The sequence below is a fragment of the Cherax quadricarinatus genome, chromosome 20 (genome assembly GCF_038502225.1).
Source record: "Cherax quadricarinatus isolate ZL_2023a chromosome 20, ASM3850222v1, whole genome shotgun sequence".
Lineage (NCBI taxonomy): Eukaryota > Metazoa > Arthropoda > Malacostraca > Decapoda > Parastacidae > Cherax > Cherax quadricarinatus.
In genome coordinates this window covers 47883264-47907934 of record NC_091311.1, presented here as the reverse complement: position 1 = coordinate 47907934, position 24671 = coordinate 47883264, and the positions used below count along the sequence as shown (strand labels likewise).

The 24671-nt window shown below is 38.2% G+C and overlaps 1 protein-coding gene across 1 annotated transcript in view; it reads right to left on the bottom strand.

Annotated features, from left to right (window-relative positions):
* LOC128700467 (uncharacterized) overlaps positions 1 to 22726 on the bottom strand; it is a 35234-nt gene extending 12508 nt beyond the window's left edge. Inside the window, exons 1-2 of the mRNA XM_070087058.1 lie at positions 22254 to 22726; positions 10962 to 11133 (exon numbers count right to left, since the gene is read on the bottom strand). Of these exons, the coding sequence (XP_069943159.1) occupies positions 10962 to 11133; positions 22254 to 22273 (192 nt within the window). The 5' untranslated portion in view covers positions 22274 to 22726. The remainder of the gene's footprint in view (positions 1 to 10961; positions 11134 to 22253) is intronic.
* Positions 22727 to 24671: the final 1945 nt, after the last annotated feature.

Sequence of the window (24671 nt, the reverse complement as noted above, 5' to 3'; positions counted from 1 at the left end):
AGGTAGGGGGTGTGTGGACCAGGTGTTTACAGTGAAACATATAAGTGAACAGTATTTAGATAAGGCTAAAGAGGTCTTTGTGGCATTTATGGATTTGGAAAAGGCGTATGACAGGGTGGATAGGGGGGCAATGTGGCAGATGTTGCAGGTGTATGGTGTAGGAGGTAGGTTACTGAAAGCAGTGAAGAGTTTTTACGAGGATAGTGAGGCTCAAGTTAGAGTATGTAGGAAAGAGGGAAATAATTTCCCAGTAAAAGTAGGCCTTAGACAAGGATGTGTGATGTCACCGTGGTTGTTTAATATATTTATAGATGGGGTTGTAAGAGAAGTAAATGCGAGGGTCTTGGCAAGAGGCGTGGAGTTAAAAGATAAAGAATCACACATAAAGTGGGAGTTGTCACAGTTGCTCTTTGCTGATGACACTGTGCTCTTGGGAGATTCTGAAGAGAAGTTACAGAGATTGGTGGATGAATTTGGTAGGGTGTGCAAAAGAAGAAAATTGAAAGTGAATACAGGAAAGAGTAAGGTTATGAGGATAACAAAAAGATTAGGTGATGAAAGATTGGATATCAGATTGGAGGGAGAGAGTATGGATGAGGTGAATGTATTCAGATATTTGGGAGTGGACGTGTCAGCGGATGGGTCTATGAAAGATGAGGTGAATCATAGAATTGATGAGGGGAAAAGGGTGAGTGGTGCACTTAGGAGTCTGTGGAGACAAAGAACTTTGTCCTTGGAGGCAAAGAGGGGAATGTATGAGAGTATAATTTTGCCAACGCTCTTATATGGGTGTGAAGCATGGGTGATGAATGTTGCAGCGAGGAGAAGGCTGGAGGCAGTGGAGATGTCATGTCTGAGAGCAATGTGTGGTGTGAATATAATGCAGAGAATTCGTAGTTTGGAAGTTAGGAGGAGGTGCGGGATTACCAAAACTGTTGTCCAGAGGGCTGAGGAAGGGTTGTTGAGGTGGTTCGGACATGTGGAGAGAATGGAGCGAAACAGAATAACTTCAAGAGTGTATCAGTCTGTAGTGGAAGGAAGGCGGGGTAGGGGTCGGCCTAGGAAAGGTTGGAGGGAGGGGGTAAAGGAGGTTTTGTGTGCGAGGGGCTTGGACTTCCAGCAGGCATGCGTGAGCGTGTTTGATAGGAGTGAATGGAGACAAATGGTTTTTAATACTTGACGTGCTGTTGGAGTGTGAGCAAAGTAACATTTATGAAGGGGTTCAGGGAAACCGGCAGGCCGGACTTGAGTCCTGGAGATGGGAAGTACAGTGCCTGCACTCTGAAGGAGGGGTGTTAATGTTGCAGTTTAAAAACTGTAGTGTAAAGCACTCTTCTGGCAAGACAGTGATGGAGTGAATGATGGTGAAAGTTTTTCTTTTTCGGGCCACCCTGCCTTGGTGGGAATCGGCCAGTGTGATAATAAAAAATAATATGGGTGGAACGTTTTATGGTTTTAGGTTGTGTAGGAGCAATTGTGTTGGATTCTGTGGCTCGAACAACGTGTTTAGTAGAGAATCTTATAAATTACCTAAAACATTTTGTCCAAAATAGCATATTCTGACATCATTTGTTCTGAATGCGTATGTTCGTAAGGGATGTTCCCTGATAACGTATGTTCATAAAGCCTGTAATCTGAAAGCATATGCTCCGAAAGCATTTGTTCCGAGAGTATGTTCTCCAAAAGCATACTCTTTGAAAGCATATTTTCTGAAAGCATATGTTCTGAAAGACGTCGAATATAGCTTTAGCCAGCATACCTAAGTCACCACGAAATTATTCGGAGTTTATTAAATGAGTCAGAATCCCATAAAACCAATTAGAAGACTGACTAGATATCGTACAGAGTGAGTAACAAGTACATCAACTGTCACACATACACAGAGGAGTAGTAAGTTTATTCAAGTATACACAAATACAGTTACATAGATTATCATACATAGCAGCATATGTGTAGAGAACCTAGGATAACCCAAAAAAGTCAGACAGAGTGACTTAAAGTATACAGTTACTATTTACTGAGGAATATAGAGCTTACACAACCCGTAATACTATATGATTTGTAAAGGAATTTGCTTGTAATGTAAAGTACGTACATACGGTAATGCTGTGACCATAACCATGTGTTCCCTTGTTAACCTTTTTGTGACCGTGTTCCTGTTTGGCTGTACACGTTCTAGAGCTACTGTGTACAAGATGGCTCTGAGGTACATATTCACGTAGCTTCTTGAACCGCAGAATTAATTAAATATTTTTTTTTAAATTCTTGATCCGCCTCTTCCTACACATGCTATGTTTTAATCGTTTGTTTGGCTATTACGGTCATTTTCATTTCATTTCTTTTTTCTCCGAAGAATATACGCTACTTTGGAAGGCTGGCGAGACGCTTGTACAACAGTTGGGTATCGTTACTATAGAAATGTCTCTCCTGCTCTGCATATTTCTTCAGTCGAATGCAGAGTTGACTTAAACACTGAGATAGCAGAAACACTGGAGAGATAACCAGTCCCTCGGTCTCCAGCATCTAAGTCACTACTGTATTAGACTAAAGAAGTCTTGTGAGTCAGCGAGATTAAAATACCCGGCTGTTGTACATATGTCTTGACTCCTTTTCGGTATTGCATATACCATTAACATAAAGCATTGGAACCGTGTGTGACGACTTCCAATAAACAATTACTAGCCACCACATAGCTGTTGAGGTCTGGCAGACCTGGCAGGTCTCCAGGTAGGCTCAGCCACCCAAAACAAACTAGTGGTTCCTGAAAAACATCTACATCACCGTTACCATTTTCCAAGAAATATTAAAGGAATATATTTATCACCGGTTATTCCATATTGTTTTATTGATTTAACATAAAGGAAGGTTAGTAATTACTCGTGGTGTTCAGACTTAATTACTCGTGGTATTCAGACTTAATTACTCGTGGTATTCAGACTTAATTACTCGTGGTGTTCAGACTTAATTACTCGTGGTATTTGTAGTGATACTGGTCCTGTGGGGAGCAGCAGCAGGATAATACTGCACCACCTCTTGGGGCCCTTAACAACAACAACAGTTTGGTGTGTGTCATGGGCGCCAACACACGGTGTGTGATTCTCTCCTACTATATCCATTTATCAGTGATGCAGATTACATGGTGAGTTTAAATATGTGGCCTGTAGTTATAACTTTTCTCTTGACATATGCAAGACATCACCATCCCTGTAGAAGCCATTATTAGATGTACTAGTCATTATATTTTGTTGTTGCAGAAGTACTATGAAGATTCTATGTTCAATAAAGCCTAGAGATAAGGCCTGTGTTTCTATCACAACAATTTATTGAACATAGAATCCTGGGCTACCTGGTGGTGATCCTGCGCTAGACTACATCACAACATGGAGCGTTTACTGAAACCTGAGAGGCTAGACTGTGACCCCAGCTTATCAACGGCTGCTCAGGAATGGAAGCACTGGTTTAAGACTTTCGAAAACTTCTTGGGAGCCCTTCCTAAAGAAGATCTAGATAAACTAAGTCTGCTCATCAATTTTGTGTCACCTAAGATATACGAGGCTATTTCTGAGTGTAATACCTACGAAGATGCTATCAAAACCCTCAAGTCTCAGTATATTAAACCTACAAATGAAATCTTTGCACGCTATCGCCTTGCAACTCGCCGCCAGCAGATTGATGAATCCTTAGAGGAATACTTTCAAGCACTGAAAATTTTAGGTAAGGACTGTCACTTCCAAGCAGTGACAGCTGCTCAGTATTGTGAAGAGTCCATCAGGGATGCTTTTATCAGTGGCCTGCAATCACCAATAATAAGGCAGCGTTTATTGGAGAATAAAACTCTCGACTTAGCCACTGCCTTTGACCAGGCAAGAGCTCTAGATTCAGCCCAGAAGAATTCTGAAGTATACAGTACCACTCAGCCTTCTCGAGTGGTAAGTGCTGCAATTCCTGACCAAGACTCTTGCAATGAAGTTACTGTGGAACCTGCCTCAGTGACAGCAGCAGCAGGTACGGTGTGTTTCTTTTGTGGTTTTTCAAGACATCCACGTCCAAGTGTCCTGCTCGTGAAGCAATGTGCCATAAATGCCACAAGAAAGGTCACTTTGCTAAAGTATGTCGTGCTAAGGCATCAACAAGAGCTAGTGCCTACACACATTCCAGTGATCATGCGACTCTAGCAACAGTGACTTCTGCGGCTACTCCAAATTCACTGTCAAAGGCAGTTGTGAAAGTATTCATCAAAGGAACAGAAGTATATGGTCTTATTGATAGTGGCAGCTCAGAGAGTTTCATCAACCTTGACTTAGTTAAACGGCTCTCCTTGACTCTACATCACTCATCAGGTACCGTTTCCATGGCATCAACATCTCTCTCTATTCAGACCTTAGGGTTTTGTAAGGTAAATCTCAGAGTTAATGGAAAGGATTATCAAGATGTACATTTAGCTATTCTGCCACAACTGTGCTCTGATGTTATCCTTGGTCAGGACTTTCAGAAGCTGCATGGTAGTGTCACCTTAACATATGGAGGTGAACTGCCTCCTCTTGTTGTCTGTGGACTTAGCACTTTAAGGGTAGACCCACCAAAGCTGTTTGCAAATCTTACCGCGGATTGCCATCCTATATCAGCTAAGTCACGCCGCTATTCTTATGAGGATCGGATGTTCATTGAGAAAGAAACTCAGAGGCTGCTGAAGGAGGGTATTATAGAACCGAGTGATTCCCCTTGGCGTGCACAGGTTGTTGTTGTTAAAGATGGTTATAGGAAACGGAGACTGGCTATCGATTACTCTGAGACAATCAACAAATTTACACTTCTTGATGGGTACCCTCTACCTCGAATTGACGATACAGTGAACAAAATTGCTCAGTACTATGTGTTTAGCACAATTGATCTACAGAGTGCCTATCATCAAGTCCCTATAAGGAATGAAGATAAACCATACACAGCGTTTCAGGCTAGTGATGGCCTGTATCAGTTTACCAGAGTCCCTTTTGGAGTCACCAATGGGGTAGCCTGCTTCCAACGAATTATGGATTCACTCATTCAGGAAGAGCAACTCATGGGAACTTACGCGTATTTAGATAATGTTACCATTTGTGGCAAGACCCAGGAGGAACATGATGCAAACCTTGATAAGTTTTTGGAAGCCGCCAAGAAGAAAAATATCAGTTACAATGAGGAAAAGTGCACTTTTTCAACTAAAAGGCTTAGCATCCTTGGTTATGTAGTGGAAGGAGGTTCAATATTCCCAGACCCTGAACGACTACGACCTCTACGGGAACTTCCAATGCCTCAAGACAAAAAGTCACTCCAAAGAACTCTTGGTCTCTTTGCTTATTACTCACAATGGATCTACAACTATTCAAGTAAAGTCCGCCCATTGAGTGCTACCACATTTCCTGTGACAAAGGAAGCAGAAGCCGCTTTCCATACTCTCAAACAGGACATTGAAAACTCAGTAGTTCAAGCCATTGATGAGTCCCTACCATTTGAAGTGGAAACGGATGCATCTGACATTGCCATTGCTGCAGTCTTATCTCAGGCAGGACGACCAGTAGCCTTCTTTTCGAGAACTTTTCAAGGATCAGAGAAATGTTATGCTGCTGTAGAAAAGGAAGCCCAGGCCATCATAGAAGCAGTTCGCCACTGGAGGCATTATTTAACTGGTAGACATTTCACCATAAGGACTGACCAACGGTCCGTGATGTATATGTTCGACAAGAAGCACAAAAGTAGGATAAAAAATGACAAGATATTACGCTGGAGGATGGAACTATCGTGTTATGACTTTGATATTCTGTACCGACCGGGTCAAGAGAACATCTCACCTGATGCATTCTCTAGGTCCCACTGTGGAGCAGCATGTCATGATTTGCAATCACTCTCAGCTCTCCACAAGGCTTTGTGTCACCCAGGAGTTACACGCCTGTACCATTTTGTCAAATCAAAGAACATGCCCTACTCAGTGGAAGATGTGCGACAAGTGATCAGAGCATGCAGAGTATGTGCAGAGTGCAAGCCAAACTTTCATCAGCCAGAGAAGACTCATCTCATAAAATCCACCCAGCCTTTCGAAAGATTGAATATAGATTTCAAAGGACCTCTACCAAGCACAAATCAGAATAGGTATTTCCTTAACATAGTAGATGAATATTCAAGGTTTCCCTTTGTATTCCCCTGTGCAAATATGGCTGCTTCAACTGTTATTAGTTGTCTTTCACAGTTGTTCTCTATTTTTGGTATGCCAGCTTATATCCATTCAGACAGGGGATCCTCGTTCATGAGTAACGAACTTCAGGAGTTTTTGGCTAGCAAAGGTATTGCCTGCAGCAGAACAACAAGCTACAACCCTCAAGGCAATGGTCAAGTGGAGCGGTTCAATGGTACTATATGGAAGGCAGTTACAATGACATTGAAGTCACGCAATCTACCTGTTCAACACTGGCAAACTGTCCTACCTGATGCTCTTCACTCTATTAGATCACTGCTGTGCACAGCTACTAATGCAACCCCTCATGAAAGACTCCTCAACTATTCACGTCGTTCCTCTACGGGAGCCTCCGTGCCCACTTGGTTATGTCATCCTGGACCCGTTCTCCTGAAGAGTCACCGTAGGATGAACAAGACGGATCCTTTAGTGGAAGAGGTAGAGCTCCTGCAAGCTAATCCACATTACGCCCACATTCGCTACCAAAATGGTGAAGAGACTACAGTATCTACAAGACATTTAGCCCCAGTTGAAATCCCTATTAGTGTGGAATCTCAAGATACACCAATAGATGTGAAAGATGCTTCGTTTTCTCCTGGAAAGCCCCTTGAGACTACCCCTATGGAAATAGAGGATTCTGCTCCAGCAGTTAATCAAACCCCGCTGGAAATTATCGAACCTGGTGAAGAGGCTCAAGGGCTACGAAGGTCGGGACGTGTACGTCGCCCACCTAACAGTTTGGGAGATTACTGTCTCTGATATTTTAGAAGGGGGAGATTGTAGTGATACTGGTCCTGTGGGGAGCAGCAGCAGGATAATACTGCACCACCTCTTGGGGCCCTTAACAACAACAACAGTTTGGTGTGTGTCATGGGCACCAACACACGGTGTGTGATTCTCTCCTACTATATCCATTTATCAGTGATGCAGATTACATGGTGAGTTTAAATATGTGGCCTGTAGTTATAACTTTTCTCTTGACATATGCAAGACATCACCATCCCTGTAGAAGCCATTATTAGATGTACTAGTCATTATATTTTGTTGTTGCAGAAGTACTATGAAGATTCTATGTTCAATAAAGCCTAGAGATAAGGCCTGTGTTTCTATCACAACAGTATTCAGACTTAATTACTCGTGGTATTCAGACTTAATTACTCGTGGTGTTCAGACTTAATTACTCTTGGTGCTGAGACTTCAATAATTAGTTTGTGACATATATGGCATAAAGAAACACACACACATACGGACACAACCAAAACAACAATTAAGATGACGGATCCCATAAAGACAATAAGCATTTCTATTTACATTTTTGCCCTAAACGTAATATATAATTACTAACATATACTGTAATTACAAAATGTATAATTAATAATATATACTAAATACATAATAATGTATAATGAGTATATAATTACTAACAAATACTGAATATATAATTATTAGATATATAAATATTAAAAATGAAATATAAATTAAATTTTCCCAATACATCTAACATGCAAAAAATATAATGAACTTCTCGTATGTTTTCTTTTGGGAAGAAGGGGAGAGCAGATAAGACGAAATTCCACGTGATTCAAATTAAACACTGTATATTTCGACCTTTTCCCTGAGGCCCTCTTCATCAGCGTGAGATATAAATATACAGTATTTTAACTGATGTGTTATTGTAAAGAAGGAAATATGAGAATGAAAGTGATGGTGAGTGATTGTCCATGCACCATGTGTTAAGACACTGATATGTGGCTACATAGGCCATGTTTCAGCTCCTGGACCCATGTATACATTGACATGTGGCTATATGTTATTGACATGTCAACGAAAGACATACTGGGATCCAAATGTGCTGCCAGAAATAGTGAAGAAAATGACCCACGGTGCAAAACAGACTTGTATCTGGGCAACGTTTCACTGTGTAGGGCGAAACATAGAAGCTTCTCCTTCAACATGTGTCCTTCACCAATCCTAATGACTTTACTGACACCTAAATTAAGGAACACATTAAACACATTTTATTGGTAAATTTTTATTAGTTAACAAGTCTCCATTATCAGTAAATACTTATCCATTATTAGTATGCAAAATTCTTGAATTTCAATATACAAAAACCTTTATCACCAGTACATAAAAGTTTACATTTTTATTATTAGTCTAAAATCTTAATTAGTAGTGACAAGAGCTCATTATAGAAAAGTTCGAATAAGCATTATAAAAAAGTCTTTATTATCTGTACACAAATGTCTGCATTATATAACTATCTTAACTACCATTATACAAAAGTTTTAATTATCATTATATCAAAAGTCTTCATATATCACTACATAACAGTCTTTTACAAGTCTGGAAGGTAAAGCAAATTACCAATAAGTATGAGCACAACATATCGCTCAGTTTCGATGATTTGATAAAGTTCTACACAGAAGAAACGTTGTCCCAACATAACTAATGGCTCCTTAATAATAATCTAAAATAGGCTATTGTTCAGAAGCCTTTATTTTGTATCTTGCAAACCAACGTTTACAAATCAATGGAGATGCAGTGGAAAAGTTACTGGCGACGAGGCATTTACAAATCAATGGATAAATTATTTACAAATAAAATGAGAAATCATTTACGAATCAAAAGAGAGGTTAATTATCAAGCTATGAATTTACCAAGCTATGATTTTTTTTTAGATAATCAATCACTCAAAAACCTTGCTGTGTTTAGCACTCTTGAGACACACCAGCCTATAAGAACACAGCCTACAAGAATACAATCCTACACCAGTCCACAATAATACAAGGCTACAAGATTACATCAACCGTAAGATTACACCAAAATGCTGGATGGAACAAAAGCTATAACAAGTTTTACAGAACAATGTGAAGTTTGAAGTATTAATATAAACATAACATAACGCAGTTTTTTCCAGGTATAAGATAAATCACTGTCAAAATGGCGCTGTATATCAACACAGACACTCAACATTTAAAAAAAATTCACAACACAAAGGCACATATCACAGCCTCCATTTATATAAAGCCTGAAGCATGCTTTTTTTTTCTTAGTTAACAAAAATGAAGTTAAAATAATGATTTACTTAATAATTTTCTATGCTCTAGTGACAACTTACGATTTTCAATGTCGTTGTCATATCTCCACTAAAGAAAAAATTGTAGCTAAACAGCCACACTTGGACTCTTTTGTCTTGGCTCTATAAAACAGTGAATAAAAAGATGTCTGAATGTTTTTTAAAATTTCAACCTTTTAATATACAACCTTGTAATGAGGTGTCTCAATAGGTTGAAACTCTATGCAACTTGACTCTCCTGATGTGTCAAACAACTCAATATAACTGTTATATCTGATTATGATTTCGGAGACCATCGCCCCTGCAGCCCGGTCTCAGACCAGCTCTCTTAAATTGGAAAGGAAATGTTACAGGACCAAGAGCTATTAAGAAACACACGGGAAAATAAAGATACATGTATACTGAATGCAGAGGTTAGTAAGATTTACCTATCATCTTACGTGTTCATGACACAGAAAGATATTCTACGGTGCGAAACACTAATGTGAGTGACGGTGGTGTCTCCCTGGGTGGTTGCTGTCTATCAGCCTACAACTTAACTCAGTTTAACTAAACCCACTTGGTGGGTCAAGCATCACAAGATAGCCAAATCCACCTAGTGGGTCGAGCATCGCAAGACAGCTAAATCCACCTAGTGGGTCGAGCATCACAAGATAACTAAACCCACTTAGTGGGTTAAGCAACACAAGATAGCTAAATCCACCTAGTGGGTTGAGCAAAATAAGACAGCTAAATCCACCTAGTGGGTTGAGCAACACAAGATAGCTAAATCCACCTAGTGGGTTGAGCAAAACAAGACAGCTAAATCCACCTAGTGGGTCGAGCATCACAAGATAACTAAACCCACTTAGTGGGTTGAGCAACACAAGATAGCTAAATCCACCTAGTGGATTGATCAACACAAGATAGCTAAATCCACCTGGGAGTTGAACATATCAAAACATTTGAATCCATCTGCTGTGTTCAGCAACACAAGATAACTAAACCCACATGGCAGTGGATCGAACAACTCTGATTAACTGGGATATATAAATGACAAGTAGATACCATTTAACAGAAAAAGGAACTAATACTATTACGCATTACGCTGTATCACATGTGATATGGTGTACTGATTCTAGTTTCTTGTCTTTGTTAAATAGTGTATTCCTCTCATTTATATTCACAGTACTGTGAAATCGGCATTACAAACTTCTTCTATCTAGCAGAAGACATTGTGACCAGACATGAGAGCGTCGGGTCGTCGTCCAGGAAGAGCTAGACTACTTCTGCTTAAGTCCAGCTACCAAAGCTTACGAGCTCAGGGATGAGCTCTGCAAAAAGGTCTTCGTGTTCAAGATCACCCAAGTAATCAGGACTGAGCATTTCAACTTGTTGCAGGGCCTCGTTGTACAGTGCCCTAAGCAGGTGTTCTTGCTGTATCGATTCTCTCATTTCTTGGATGTCTTGCTGGTCGAGTGAGACGCCCAACTCGGTCCTTGAATTACTTTGGCTCTGAAGACGTCGACTGGAAAGCTGCCTGCAGTTCCCATTATCATTCTCTGCATGAATTTCCTGTTGGTGTTCTGAAGGGAGTTCATCGCCCGCCAGATGGCCGCTCGTGTTGGCAGAGGTATTCCTCAGCGACGAGTTTTCAGATCGAGACAAATCTTGTCTGTACAGAGGATCACTTACCAAATCTTGATTTGAGAAGGTCGGTGGGCTGAACATTTCAGAAGGGTAGTACGACCGAGAGTTTCCTCTCGCATCACCACCTCCAGGATTGCCGTAATCGGTGAAGAACTCCGCATCTTCGTTGACTCCCATAATGTGTTGATTTATATCGTTATGATTCATGTTTGGATCACTGAAAGGTAAATGAAGAAAAACAACTGTAAATGAGCGTGAAGCTGAAGAACTGCAACATCTCTGGATAATATTTAATTTGCTTTGTTGAAGTGGTTTTTTATTTTTTGATGTGTGTGCGTGCATGTACGTACACGTAAGTTCGTGCGTACTTGCATTCGTCTTTATCTGTGTCCACATACGTGTTGGGTTTGCAGGGGTCGAGTCTCAGCTCCTGGCTTTGCTATATAAACCACAGGTGCCGCCATTATAGGTTCTTGGCCATTTGGGGACTATCATACCTACTCTTGGAACTGTGTACATATTTAGTTTGTCTCTAGCTTTCCCTCGTCTGGCTCATTCTACCCTGAAGCTGGAGAAGTATTTCCTAACATCCCAGTGGCTCATATGTATCGTTTTGGTTACAAATGTATCTCTGTGCTATATAACGTATAACATTAATTAAAACACCAAAACAAAACACTGTAACACATCACAACATACCCACACCACACTACAACACAACATACCTCCGCAACACAGTATAAAACCACACCACAGCACAACATACTCTACAATATAGCATAACACCACACCACAACATACTCTACAACACAACATACTAACACCACACAACACAACACAACGTATTTTGCAACATAACATACTGATACCACACAACACAACATACTAACACTACACAACACACCATACCTCCACAAGGTAACACTCCAAAACCACACCACAACACAACATACCAACATGACACAACATTACATCACAACACAACACAACATACTAACACCACCAGACAGAACAACACCACACAACACACCATAACACATCATGCCACCATAATGAAGGAACAACACAGTCGCAATACAACAAATATTAATGAAATACAACATAACACTGCAACACAACACACTCTAACACTGTATCACAATCTGTAACACAAATACAACAAATAAAAGCACAAAGAGGCAACACAACATAACATCACAACAAAGCCCAACATAGCCAAAACACAACAAAACACAATATAGCAACACAACACAACATAATACAGCAACACCAAGCTACTGCTTCACAACACAGCATAACACTACAACTCAACATAACACAGCACCACAACGCAACTCAACATGACACCACAGCACAACATACTACTAAACACAACACAACTTAGCACTACGACGCAACAACATAGCATCTCAGCTCAGCATAGTAACAATACAGCACAACATAGCACTATATTACAATGCAACATAGCGCTGCAACACAACATAGCGCTGTAAGACAACACAGCACCACAATGCGACATAGCACATCATAATGCTATACTATAAATCAACACAGCACTGCAACACAACACTGCACTACAATACAACATCACAATTAAACCCAATATAGCACCACAAAGCAACATAATAATACATCTCAATACACCTTAGCACCACAACACTACAACACAATAAAGCACAGCACCACAACGCAAGATAACATAGAATAACATCTCGGTACGACAGAACAGCAAAACTTAACATAGCACCCCAACACTACAACACAACATAATGAAATATAGCACCACAACACAACCTGATACAAATAACACCACAAAATAACAGGACACAACATAACACCACAATGCAATATAATTCAACAACACAACTAAAGAAAACACAAAACATCACTGTAACACAAAACAAGCATAGCATTACAATACAATATTTGACAAGAAACACAACACAACATACCAACACAGCACAACACTATAACACAACACAACATAGCACTAAAGCACATATCACTAAAATTCAACACAACATAGTACTATTAACAGAACACTGGAGTGAAACATAGCACCACGTTACAACACAACAACACAGAAGGAGCAAACACGTAGCAAACAGGTCTTCAACTGATGACTTTTTTGTCTTTGTACAGTGTAAACAGCGATTATTAGAATACAGCAGACGTAAACCAGTATATGAATACAACATAAATTATTATTATTATTATTATTATTATTATTATTGCTACTACTATTATTATTATTATTATTATTATTATTATTATTATTACTATTATTATTATTATTATTATTATTACTATTATTAGTAGTATCATTATTATTATTATTATTATTATTGACATTACTATTATTGTCATTATCATCATTATCTCTTTTTTATTACGAGTGATTTACTGTGACCAGTTTCGAGAGTTTTCCTACTCACTATTATAATTATAATTATTATTATTGGGAATCACTAAACCCGTAAGTTATTATTTGGATATTTAATACATTGCTTACTTTTTTTTTTCTTGCAGAAGTTTTAAAGACATATGTACATCTGTACATTTGATCACATAGTTAATCAGTTGTACTGTACATACCATCCTAAGTTAATCAGTTGTACTGTACATACCATCCTAAGTTAATCAGTTGTACTGTACATACCATCCTAAGTTAATCAGTTGTACTGTACATACCATCCTAAGTTAATCAGTTGTACTGTACATACCATCCTATACTCTGCCCATAATAATATTTATAACAGGAGGAATACCCAGAATAGCAACATTATTAATCAGATATATGTTACACTCTGAATATACTAACTAGAAGTTAATAACCCCTTTTTCATCATTCATTAGACATTCTTCAGATTCCATTCTTAATTTGTTTTATGCTATGAGAGGCTTTGACATGACCAGGTAACCCATTCCAGTTATGTGATGCTACATAACAGGTGTTTGTGGCCTGCCCACCTGTTGTGGCTACTACGAAACTGTGTTCACTTCTAGTCCAGTACTAGGTTAGGTTCTAACCTTGACAAAATTTTCAACACGATATTATGGACACTGATTATTAGCAATTTCTTATAGATGACTGAACTTCATTGCTTTACTCTATTCGATACTACAAACATTTGTAGTTGTTGATCTGTTTTTCAGGGTACTTTGATGAACTGAGTAAACTACTTGGCTATATATATAAGAGGCAGACAGATCGTCCTGAGTGACTGACCTGGTAGATACCATCATGCCTGTTTATACAGGAACTGATTTGGCTTTTACTTTTCTTCCACACTGTAAGGTAATATTTCACCTGACGTGTACGAGTCAGTGGATATTCGTAGACAGTCCATATTCTACTAAGGTGAGTTTCTCATTACACAATGTCTTAAAACTATTGACCCTAATGGAAATAAGTCACTTTGACTTTTTTGGGGGGATTTATCCTAGGTAATTTACACTATTTATGATAATTGTACCTATGTGTACCTGTGCCTGCACAGACTTTTTTATTTATTTATTTTATTTAGAAATTTTAGCATACATACAGAGGTACAAAAAAATACAGGTAAGAGCAGCATGCCAAAGCCACTTATATGCATAGCATTACGGGCTGCCTTAAAATTAACTTAAGATTAACTAAGCAATGATGAAATCAGTGATAAGACATTATTGTAAACAGATAACTATAAAGCACAAATGAGTATTACAAAGACAGGTCATATGGTTGCATGCATTGTTGTACATTCAGTAGAATGGAGTATTCTGTTAGGTAGTGTATTTAAAAAAATAACAAAGTTAGATTGGGTCCTAGGTTTAACATTTATGTGATATAATTTTAAGGTTCAGTTATTCAGTATTTATTTGGTTTTGAGTGAGTAAGTGAACTTTGAGAAGAGACTTGAATTTATAAACAGGTAGTGTTTCTTTTATATTTACAGGTAATGAGTTCCAGATTTTAGGGCCTTTTATGTGCATTGAGTTTTTGCATAGCGTGAGATGGACACGAGGAACATCAAAGAGTGATCTGTGCCTTGTGTTATGGTCATGTGTTCTGTTGAGGTTGGCAAGGAGATGTTTGAGGGGAGGGTTAATATCAGAGTTAAGTGTTCTATGTATGTAATAGGTGCAATAATAAGTATGGATGTTTTGTATGGTGAGTAGGTTGAGTGTTTTGAATATTGGTGGAGTGTGCTGCCTGTAGTGAGAATTTGTTATCATTCTAACTGCAGCCTTTTGTTGGGTAATTAGTAGTCTGAGATGGTTAATTGTTGTTGAGCCCCATGCACAAATTCCATAGGTGAGATAGGGGTAAATAAGAGAGTGATAAAGGGCCAGGAGGGCTGACTGTGGAACATAGTACCGTATCTTCGATAGTATGCCTACAGTCTTGGAAATTTTCTTAGAAATTTATTGTATATGTGTATGAAATTTGAGTCTATTATCGAGGTGGATTCCTAAGAATTTTCCCTCTGTTAGCTTTGTGATAGGTGATCCGTTTATCGTTATGTTAAGAGGTACATCTGTAGCTCTGTTACCAAACTGAATGAAGTAGGTTTTGTCAATGTTTAGTGTAAGTTTGTTAGTCCTCATCCAGGTAGATATTTTCTGTAATTCGGTGTTTACAGTATTGGCTAGCGTGACTGGGCTCGGGTGAGAGAAGACGTATGTAGTGTCATCTGCAAAAAGTGTGGGTTTGAGTAATTGCGAAGCATTTGGTAGGTCATTTATGTATAGGAGAAAGAGAAGAGGGCCAAGGACACTTCCCTGTGGGACACCAACTGTAATTGGTTGTGCGGAAGAGCTTGCCCCATTTGCGTACACATATTGGCTTCTGTTGCTGAGGTAAGACTTGAGGTAGTTGAGGGAGTGCCCTCTTATACCATAGTGTGACAATTTTACGTGGAGCAAGTCATGGTCAACTGTATCAAAAGCTTTACGTAAGTCAATGAAGATCCCCAGTGGGACTTCTTTTTTCTCTATTGCAGTGTATATATGTTCTAGCATGTGTATAATAGCATCATTAGTATTTTTATTAGGCCTGAATCCAAATTGGCAGGGGTTGAGAATGTTTTGGGAGATGAGGTAGGAGTAGATTCGTTTATGAATTAATTTTTCGAAGATTTTTGAGAGAGGGTGTAAATTGGATATTGGCCTATAGTTATTCAAATCTGTTTGGTCTCCTCCTTTATGGATCGGGGTGACCCTTGCTATTTTGAGAACTGTAGGGAAGGTGGAGGATTCAATGGATTTGTTAAAGAGTGTTGCAATGATTGGTGATAGTACTTGTGACGCTTTTTTGTATATAAAGGGTGGTAAGGTATTTAAATCTCCTGCCTTGTTTTTCAGTGCGTTGATAATAAGGGAGACTTCGTATGGGTTAGTCGGAGCTAGGAACAGTGTGTTCGGGTAGTTGCCAGTGAGGTAGTCATTTGGTGGGGTATCTGAGCTTGGGATTTTATTGGCAAGGTTTTGACCTATAGTGGAGAAGAAATCATTGAGTCTGTTTGCTGTTTCTGTTGGTGGGAGTTGGAGTTCATCTGATTTTGCTAATTTTATTTCGCTATGTCGTGATATCTTTTTTGTTCCCAGAATTTCTGATAGGGTCTTCCAGGTCTTTTTTATATCACCTCGTAAGTTGGATAATCTGTTCTCATAATACAATTTTTTTGCCCTTCTTATCAGGCTGGTTAGGATTGACGAGTAACGTTTTGTTTGGTCTCTGGTTATGTGACCCATTCTGTACTGTTTTTCATATCGGTGTTTTGTATTTATGGATTTGAGAATGCTGGGTGTTAGCCAGGGACTGTTCAGTCTCTTAGCTGTCATCTGTTTAGTTTTTTTAGGGCAGTGCTTGTTATAAAGGTATTGGGTCCTTTTTAGAAAATTATTAAAACATTCGTCAATATCTGTATAGATTTCTAGCTCAGTGTGCCAGTCAATGTTTGTTACTGCTGTTGTGAAGTTATTAATGGCTGCCTCATTGTGAAGTCTGAAGGTGACTTTAGTAGTGTCTTGGGGTATTGTACCAAGAGTTGTTATGAGGAAAGTAGGGTAGTGGTCTGTGGTATTATCTGTAATTATGCCTGATTTTAAAGGGGATATGGTGTTGGTCCAGATGTGGTCAAGTAGGGAAACACTAGTCTCTGTAACTCTTGTAGGTTTTGTTACTGTTGGTAGCAACATGCAGTTACTCATTGTGTTTGTGAATTCAGTAACGTGTGGGTCCTGGTCTTGCAGGAGATTTATATTGAGGTCACCTGAGAGCAGTAAGTGATCTTTGTTCATGCGTGCATCAGTTATCATACTTCCTAGGTTTTGACTAAATTGGCTAATGTTTGATTGTGGAACTCTGTAGATGTTTATCACTGTGAGAGGTTTTTGTAGGTATTTGGATTTGAATTTAGCTATTATATATTCCCCATGTTCATCCCTTGTGCAAGTATTAGTGATACATTCTAGTTGGTCTGAGTAGTATATAGCTGTGCCACCCCCTTGTTGGTCTGGCCTACAGTTGTGTATGGCTGTGTAACCAGGAATGGCATAGACATCTGTAGTATCAGGCTTTAGCCAGGTTTCAGTTAGTGTAATGATGGACATATTGGCATGCAAGGAATTTAGTAATGCTAGGAGGTCATCGTAATGCTTGCTTAAAGATCTGATATTGTAGTTAAAGATAGTTATGTTGTTGTTGGCTCTGAGAAGTGCCTTTGATTGTTCTGCAGTGTAGTAATTACAGTAACTGTTTGAATCATTTAAGTCATTAAATAAGAGGTTGGTATCAGGATCAATGCTTGTAATCATAAGATTTGTAGTGAATCTATAGTTAGAATGAAGTAAAAAATAAAGTAAATATTCTAAAGCTAAAAAAAATAGCACCTGAATTATTTAACAAATGTAAAAAATAATGAGCTAAGGTAGTTTTTTAAAGCTAAAATAAAGGAGACAATATAAAAGGGACTAAAATAATTTGTGGTGAACAAATAAAGTGATGATCAAATAATGGAGCTTGGGAATATGATGGTAGGTAGTACTTTAAAGGTAATTCTTTAAAGTTAGAATTATAATATAAAATTATAATATAAAAGGGACTAATATAAGTTGTGGTGAACAATAAAGTGGTAATCAAATAAATGAGCTTTGGAGTATAATGGCAAAATAGTGAACTTATTAACTTTAGCACCTGAGAATAGCACCTTGATTATTTTAACAATTTTGAATATATGAGCTAAGGTAGTTATATAAAGCTAAAATAAAGGAAAAAAATATGTAAGGGACTACAATTAAGTAATGGTAAACAAGTTAAATGGACAGATAGTCACTATGAAATATTATTGGTTTAGGAGTAAGATCTGATTTGTAATATTAAATAAGTTGAGCAGTTTATTGCACAATAAAAAGTAAAAAAAATGAGGTAGTTGGTACTAGCTAGCAAAAGATAGTTTTGGTACTTGCAAAAAAGTAATTGGAATATACACTAATTGCACACACAATAAAAAGTGACTAAAAAACAAGTAGTGGTAAACAAAATTAAATGGACAGGTAAGAACAATGAATAATATTAATTTGGAGTAAGATTTGACTTGTAACATAAAATTATGAGCAATTAATAGTTAATCAGTTTCAGTTTACACTGAAGCAGGTCAATGATTAGTTACATTTACGCTCATCGGCTGGAAAATGGAAACGAATCATAAAGTCTGACTCAAGAAAAGGAAGGTGGCTTTAATTTCTTAGATCAAAGCATCCGGCTTCTCTTCTACAATGGTGACCCTCAAATAGAATCCAGTGTGGACATAAACAGACAAATTACATAAAACTGAATCATATTGCAACTGCCTAAACCTGGTATAAGCCGAAGAATTGCAACATGCATGTTGAATATTGTACATAAACAGGGTTGCACCATGGTTGACATAAGCCAGAGTGATAGTGCTCAAGACGGACAACAAAATGGCCGGCCATACCTTTGTTAGTCAGAGGAAAGAAATAAATTACTTTATTTTTACCAGGCAATGCATTTATAATTAACATTTACAAAACCCAAGTAAACTTTTACAATGATCTTGAGGACACACAGGTGTCATGGATTAACATAAGACAATGAACCGAGTTACAAGAAGACGAGATTGCTCGAATTATTAACCCAGAGGTGTCCTAACCCAGGATAATCCATGGAAGCCAATGATTGTAGGTTATTTCTATTGGGATCATTTGATCATACTGCCATTATAATTTTGTACCGCCATAATAATGCTAAACTATAAACCACGGTACCAACAGAACGATACATATTAATACTAAGATTTGAATAACAACCCGATTAATGCTACCATAACACCTATGCTACCATGATATTGATACTACCATGATATTGATGCTACCATAAGAATCATATACCCATATTAATACTATCATAAGGAATATATTACCATGATGTTAATATTTCCACAAGAGTCATTTTACCATGATATTACAATTACCATACATTCCATACAACCACATTAATACTTACAAAGACAATACAGTTAACATCCTTCCATAGAAAAATACTACCATGAAAGAATTAAATACAATACATATCGAGGACATATACAAGATGTATATGTTTATCAGTGTGTACAACGCTGAGAAACACTATACTCTGTATACCTAACTCCAGGCTGTATACACCTAACTCTAGGCTGTGTATACCTGTGATTGTGCTGAGTTTACCTAGCATCAGGCTATGTAGACTTATCTCTGTAGTGTTCATACCTAACTTCTGTTCGTGGATAACTAAGTAAATTCTGTGTATGTCTACAACTAACTAAAGGCTGTGTATGTCTACACCTAACTAAAGGCTGTGTATGTCTACAACTAACTAAAGGCTGTGTATGTCTACACCTAACTAAAGGCTGTGTATGTCTACTTTCAAGTTGTGTGCATTAGATTCCGTGATGTTTGGTTATGACTAACTACACGCTAAGTTCACATAGCTACAGTCTGTGTGAGTATAACTAAAGGTTGAGTGAGTATAACTACAGGTTGTATGAATATAACTACAGTCTGTGTGAGTATTAACTACAGGACTTCTTTTCTTTATTAAAATTTTCAACAGAAATCTAATGAATTAATTAAAAAAATTATTAAACCAAGCTATAATAATGTTTATTATTATTATTATTATTATTATTATTATTATTATTATTATTATTATTATTATTATATTTTATTGCTAGAGAAGCGTTAAACTCATAGGGGTCCTACAACACCTGGGGAAAGGTGGAGGGTAATTAGTTTTGGTCCAAGAAAGGGAAGGTTGTAATAAAGTTGGTAGAATTACCAACAATATGTAAAGTAAAAGGACACAAGTGCAACTAATGTGACATTTTATTGTGGCAACGTTTCGCTCTCCAGGAGCTTTATCACGCCGATACAAACAGTATATGGACACAGAGGGTATATAAAGGCTGAGGGTATATAAAGGGTATATAAAGGCAGTACTAGTGGTGGTGGTGGTGGTGGTGGTGGTGGTGGTGGTGATGGTGGTGGTGGTGGTAGTAGTAGTAGTAGTAGTAGTAGTAGTAGTAGTAGTAGTAGTAGTAGTAGTAGTAGTAGTAGTAGTAGTAGTAGTAGTAGTAGTAATAGTAATAGTAGTAGTAGTAGTAATAGTAGTAATAGTAGTAGTGGTAGTAGTAGTAGTAGTAGTAGTAGTAGTAGCAGTAGCAGTAGTAGTAGTAGTAGTAGTAGTAGTAGTAGTAGTAGTAGTAGTAGTAGTAGTAGTAGTAGTAGTAGTAGTAGTAGTAGTAGTGACAAAAGTTGTAGTAGTAGTAGTAATACTGTTTGTATCGGCTTGATAAAGCTCCTGGAGAGCGAAACGTTGCCACAATAAAATGTCACATTAGTTGCACTTGTGTCCTTTTACTTTACAAAGGGAAGGGTTGCTTATATTTCATGGATCAAAAGCCCTTTCACCAGCATTAACTCTTCCCCACCCCTTTAAAGGGGATATTAATTTTGAGTTAACAAGAATATGCACATCGGTACATAGCATATCAATACTGTACATAAGCACATAACATTTCAGAGTTTCCTGACGCAGGTCTTAGATGATGACTCCCCGTTGGAACTTACGGTCATGTGACCGAGACCTTCTGCTGGCTTGCCAGCACACTTCTTTTAAAAATATGGTCATAATTACAACCATTTAATTTGCTAGACAGCACCGGTTTGGTACCTGAGTTGTGGACGAGTGGAACAATCTGTTAGTCAGTGAATCGATCACTTTGGCTAATTTTAGAAATACACTGAGACAAATTTAAGAGCGGGAATGTATAGGCCTACTGCAACAATTATTGCAATGCTAATTTGTTGTTAGGTTCTTATTTTTCTTAGTAATTTTCGAGTATCCGAACACTTGGACAAATTGTTATATGCACATGACCCGTGAATAATGATTAAGAAGTCAAAAATATTTCTTATGTCTAAAAAGTTTGTCTCAGTATTTGTTAGGGGGATAGGAACAGTCTGCTTGAAATATCTTTTACGTGAAGTAGTCAGTACGTTTATTTAAGCACAGGTACATGTAAGTACAATTATCACACATAATGTAAATTACCTATGATAACCTTAAAAAAGTCAAAGTGACACATTCCACTTGAGTCTTTAATATTTCCATTGGAATTCTGTAACTTATTTCAGTATTGAGCAGTTCCAAATAATCTTCTACCTGTCCGGTTCTGAGCACCAGGTAATTAGACTCATTATTAGTACAGTGCCTCAGATGGTCACCATTTTGTCGTGTTTGTGGAGGTGAGGGGGGGGGGAGCGCTCACGTGCATCTTGCCCTGAATATGGAGGAGTAAGGAACACGGGCGTAACATGGGTCATTCTATACGTTTCGTTTCATGATTCTTCCCAGGACAGCATCTCACATCTCTTAGATGTAAGTGTTACCTCCAATATAAAACATTCCATTAATAAGGCATAAAGGATATTATATTATTATATTGTTGGTGTATTCATTTGAAAGCACATGATAGCAGAATGAACCATGATAAATATCACTGAAGACGCACTCTCACTAAGGTCACTCTTGTAATTTACACTCTATTGAAAGAACCAGAGTATACCGTAATTTTCACCTACTTGAAAAAAATAATAACTTTATAGTTTGGCTGATGTCAAAGATGCGATTGATGAGCGACGGATCTGTCACTATGCATCTCTTAAGATCTCAGCCACAGAGCGACTCCGCTCAGTTTTACCGAGAAAAACATACACACTTCCTTTCACAAACACTTTCACAATCACTTATCTCTAATAGTGTTTCACTAAAAAAAAATATTTTCTCTTTACCGTGAATAACGAGAGAACATCCAAGATAGCACCAATATCTTACGCTGCTAGGCTGCAACTGAACCACTGTGTGACGGCGAAGCTGCTCCGTTATACACCAGTGGCAGAGTTGCCATCAACAACTCGTTTTGCTGCCCAAATAAATTTTCATCCTGTCATTTGGCTATGTGTGACTTCCTGGTTTTTACCGGAGGATTTTTTCAGAAGTAACTGAGGTATTGTAGCTATTTATTAAGACCGTGTAGGAGGTTAGCGTGGGCGGAGGTGGCGAGCAGGAATGGCCGATAATGTGCACTCAGTTGATTGTGTTTATGACGAGCTTTCGCTTCTCATAAACATGGGCTATGTAGATGCGTACATAAGTAAGTTTATTCAGGTATACACAAATACAGTTACATATATTATCATACGTAGCAGCATATATGTAGAGAACTTAGGATAACCCCAATGGAAAGTAGGGACACCATAAGTGTCCGGGGCCCAAGACTGTTCAACAGCTTCCCACCATGCATAAGAGGAATTACCAATAGACCCCTGGCTGCCTTCAAGAGGGAGCTGGATAGATACTTAAAGTCGGTTCGTACGTTGGACTACGTGCGGCCAGTAGTAACAGCTTGGTTGATCAGGCCCTGATCCACCGTGAGGCCTGGTCGTGGACCGGGCCCTGGGGGCGTTGATCCCCGGAATATCTTACAGGTAGACTCCAGGTAGACCCAAAAAAGAGTCAGACAAAGTGACTTAATTCCAGTGGGGACCTTTAGTTCTGTTTACACTTACACGCCAAACCATACTGGCTTCTTCCAATGAGGTGCCGCTGTTCTCGCGGTCACTCTAGGTCGGTATCAAAGGTCACAGAATCGCTTATTTAAAAAGTACGAAAAAACATCCCTTGGGATACAAGCTAGATAAGACATTTGCCGTGAGGTTGGGAACAGTTCCCTTAGGTTTCAAACCGTGCAAGAGCCTAGAACTCCAGGGTTCTTTGAGGCCCTCAGAACGAGGGCAGTGATTTACACAAGCCGTTGCCAGATTTGTAGCCGTACAAGTCTGAATCACTAATTAAAAGACTTCCAATAAAATAAAAAATAGGAACATTCAGTGACCTGAAGATAAGAATAGAGTCTCGAAACGTTGTCATGAATTTATGGTTAAATATACCAGACTCTGATGTAACATTGACGTAGACGTAATATTAACATCTAATGGAACCTTTACATCTTATAGTCAACATTCTTGCTCGTACACATTGTAACCACTAGATTTCTCACTTATCTCCCGATAATTATTGTAACTAAAGTAGTCAGGCACAGTTTTGTATCTCTTACAAATTAACATTTCTGTTTTAATACACCGTACATAGTTTTACTCCTCAAAATAATCATTACATTTACAAATATTAATTTGTTATTCTTTTATTTATCTATTTATTCATATTTATTAGTTTTCCGTTGGTGTTCCTAAAGGCTCTGTTACCTTAATGCAATATTACATATATTTACCTTATGGTTCCTTAAAATTCATTAAATTTTTCTTATAGACAACAATCTAACCTACCCCAGCCTAAGGGGTGTGGCATGCAAAGAGTTCGTAACCTTTATTCGGCGTATGTACACACCCTCATTAAAAGGCTACCTCCCCAACCAGCGAACCAGATGTTAAGGGTCGGACGATGGAGCCCCATCGTCAGGTCAGCATCTAGGTTCAGCTAATGAGAAGGTGGATCTGGCAATTGTGGAGGTGATGTGGTTACCACTCACGTTTTCACCCTTGTCATTTCCATTCGAGAGCTGGTTGAAGCACGGTGGTCTGCATTTTATAGACTCCAATTCTGCCTTGATTACCGTGGAGTGCACTAATACCTATTGCTGTACATAGTGTATATAGTGTACATACTGCTGTTTATACTTAGTGAAGGATAATATAACTCAAAGTTTTCGGCTGTGTTTATTTTGCTCCCTTTATACCCAGGATAACAGGCATTTTTGTTCCTGGGTTGTAATAAGGGGGTTGACCTGTATGTATTCATGCAAATACATACAATATAATCTTATATGTATAATATAATCTATTCTCATGAAAACAGTAAATAATTATAGGTGGAATATATCGTGACTGACACAATATATTTTATTATATGGGTATAAAATGGATAAAAATATTAACTACGTCTTCAAATTGTCTTACGGTAACCCTGTCTTACATCATCAGTTATTTATAGTATCACTGACTGCCTTACAATACCCTTAGATTGCAATACCGCTTAGAAAGCCACACACTCTACTTACAATATTACTGACTAACTTACAATATTACTGATTCACAATACCATTGACTCACAATACCACTGACTTACAGTGCAACTGACTTACAATACCACTGACTTACAATACCACTGACTAACAATACCACTGACTCACA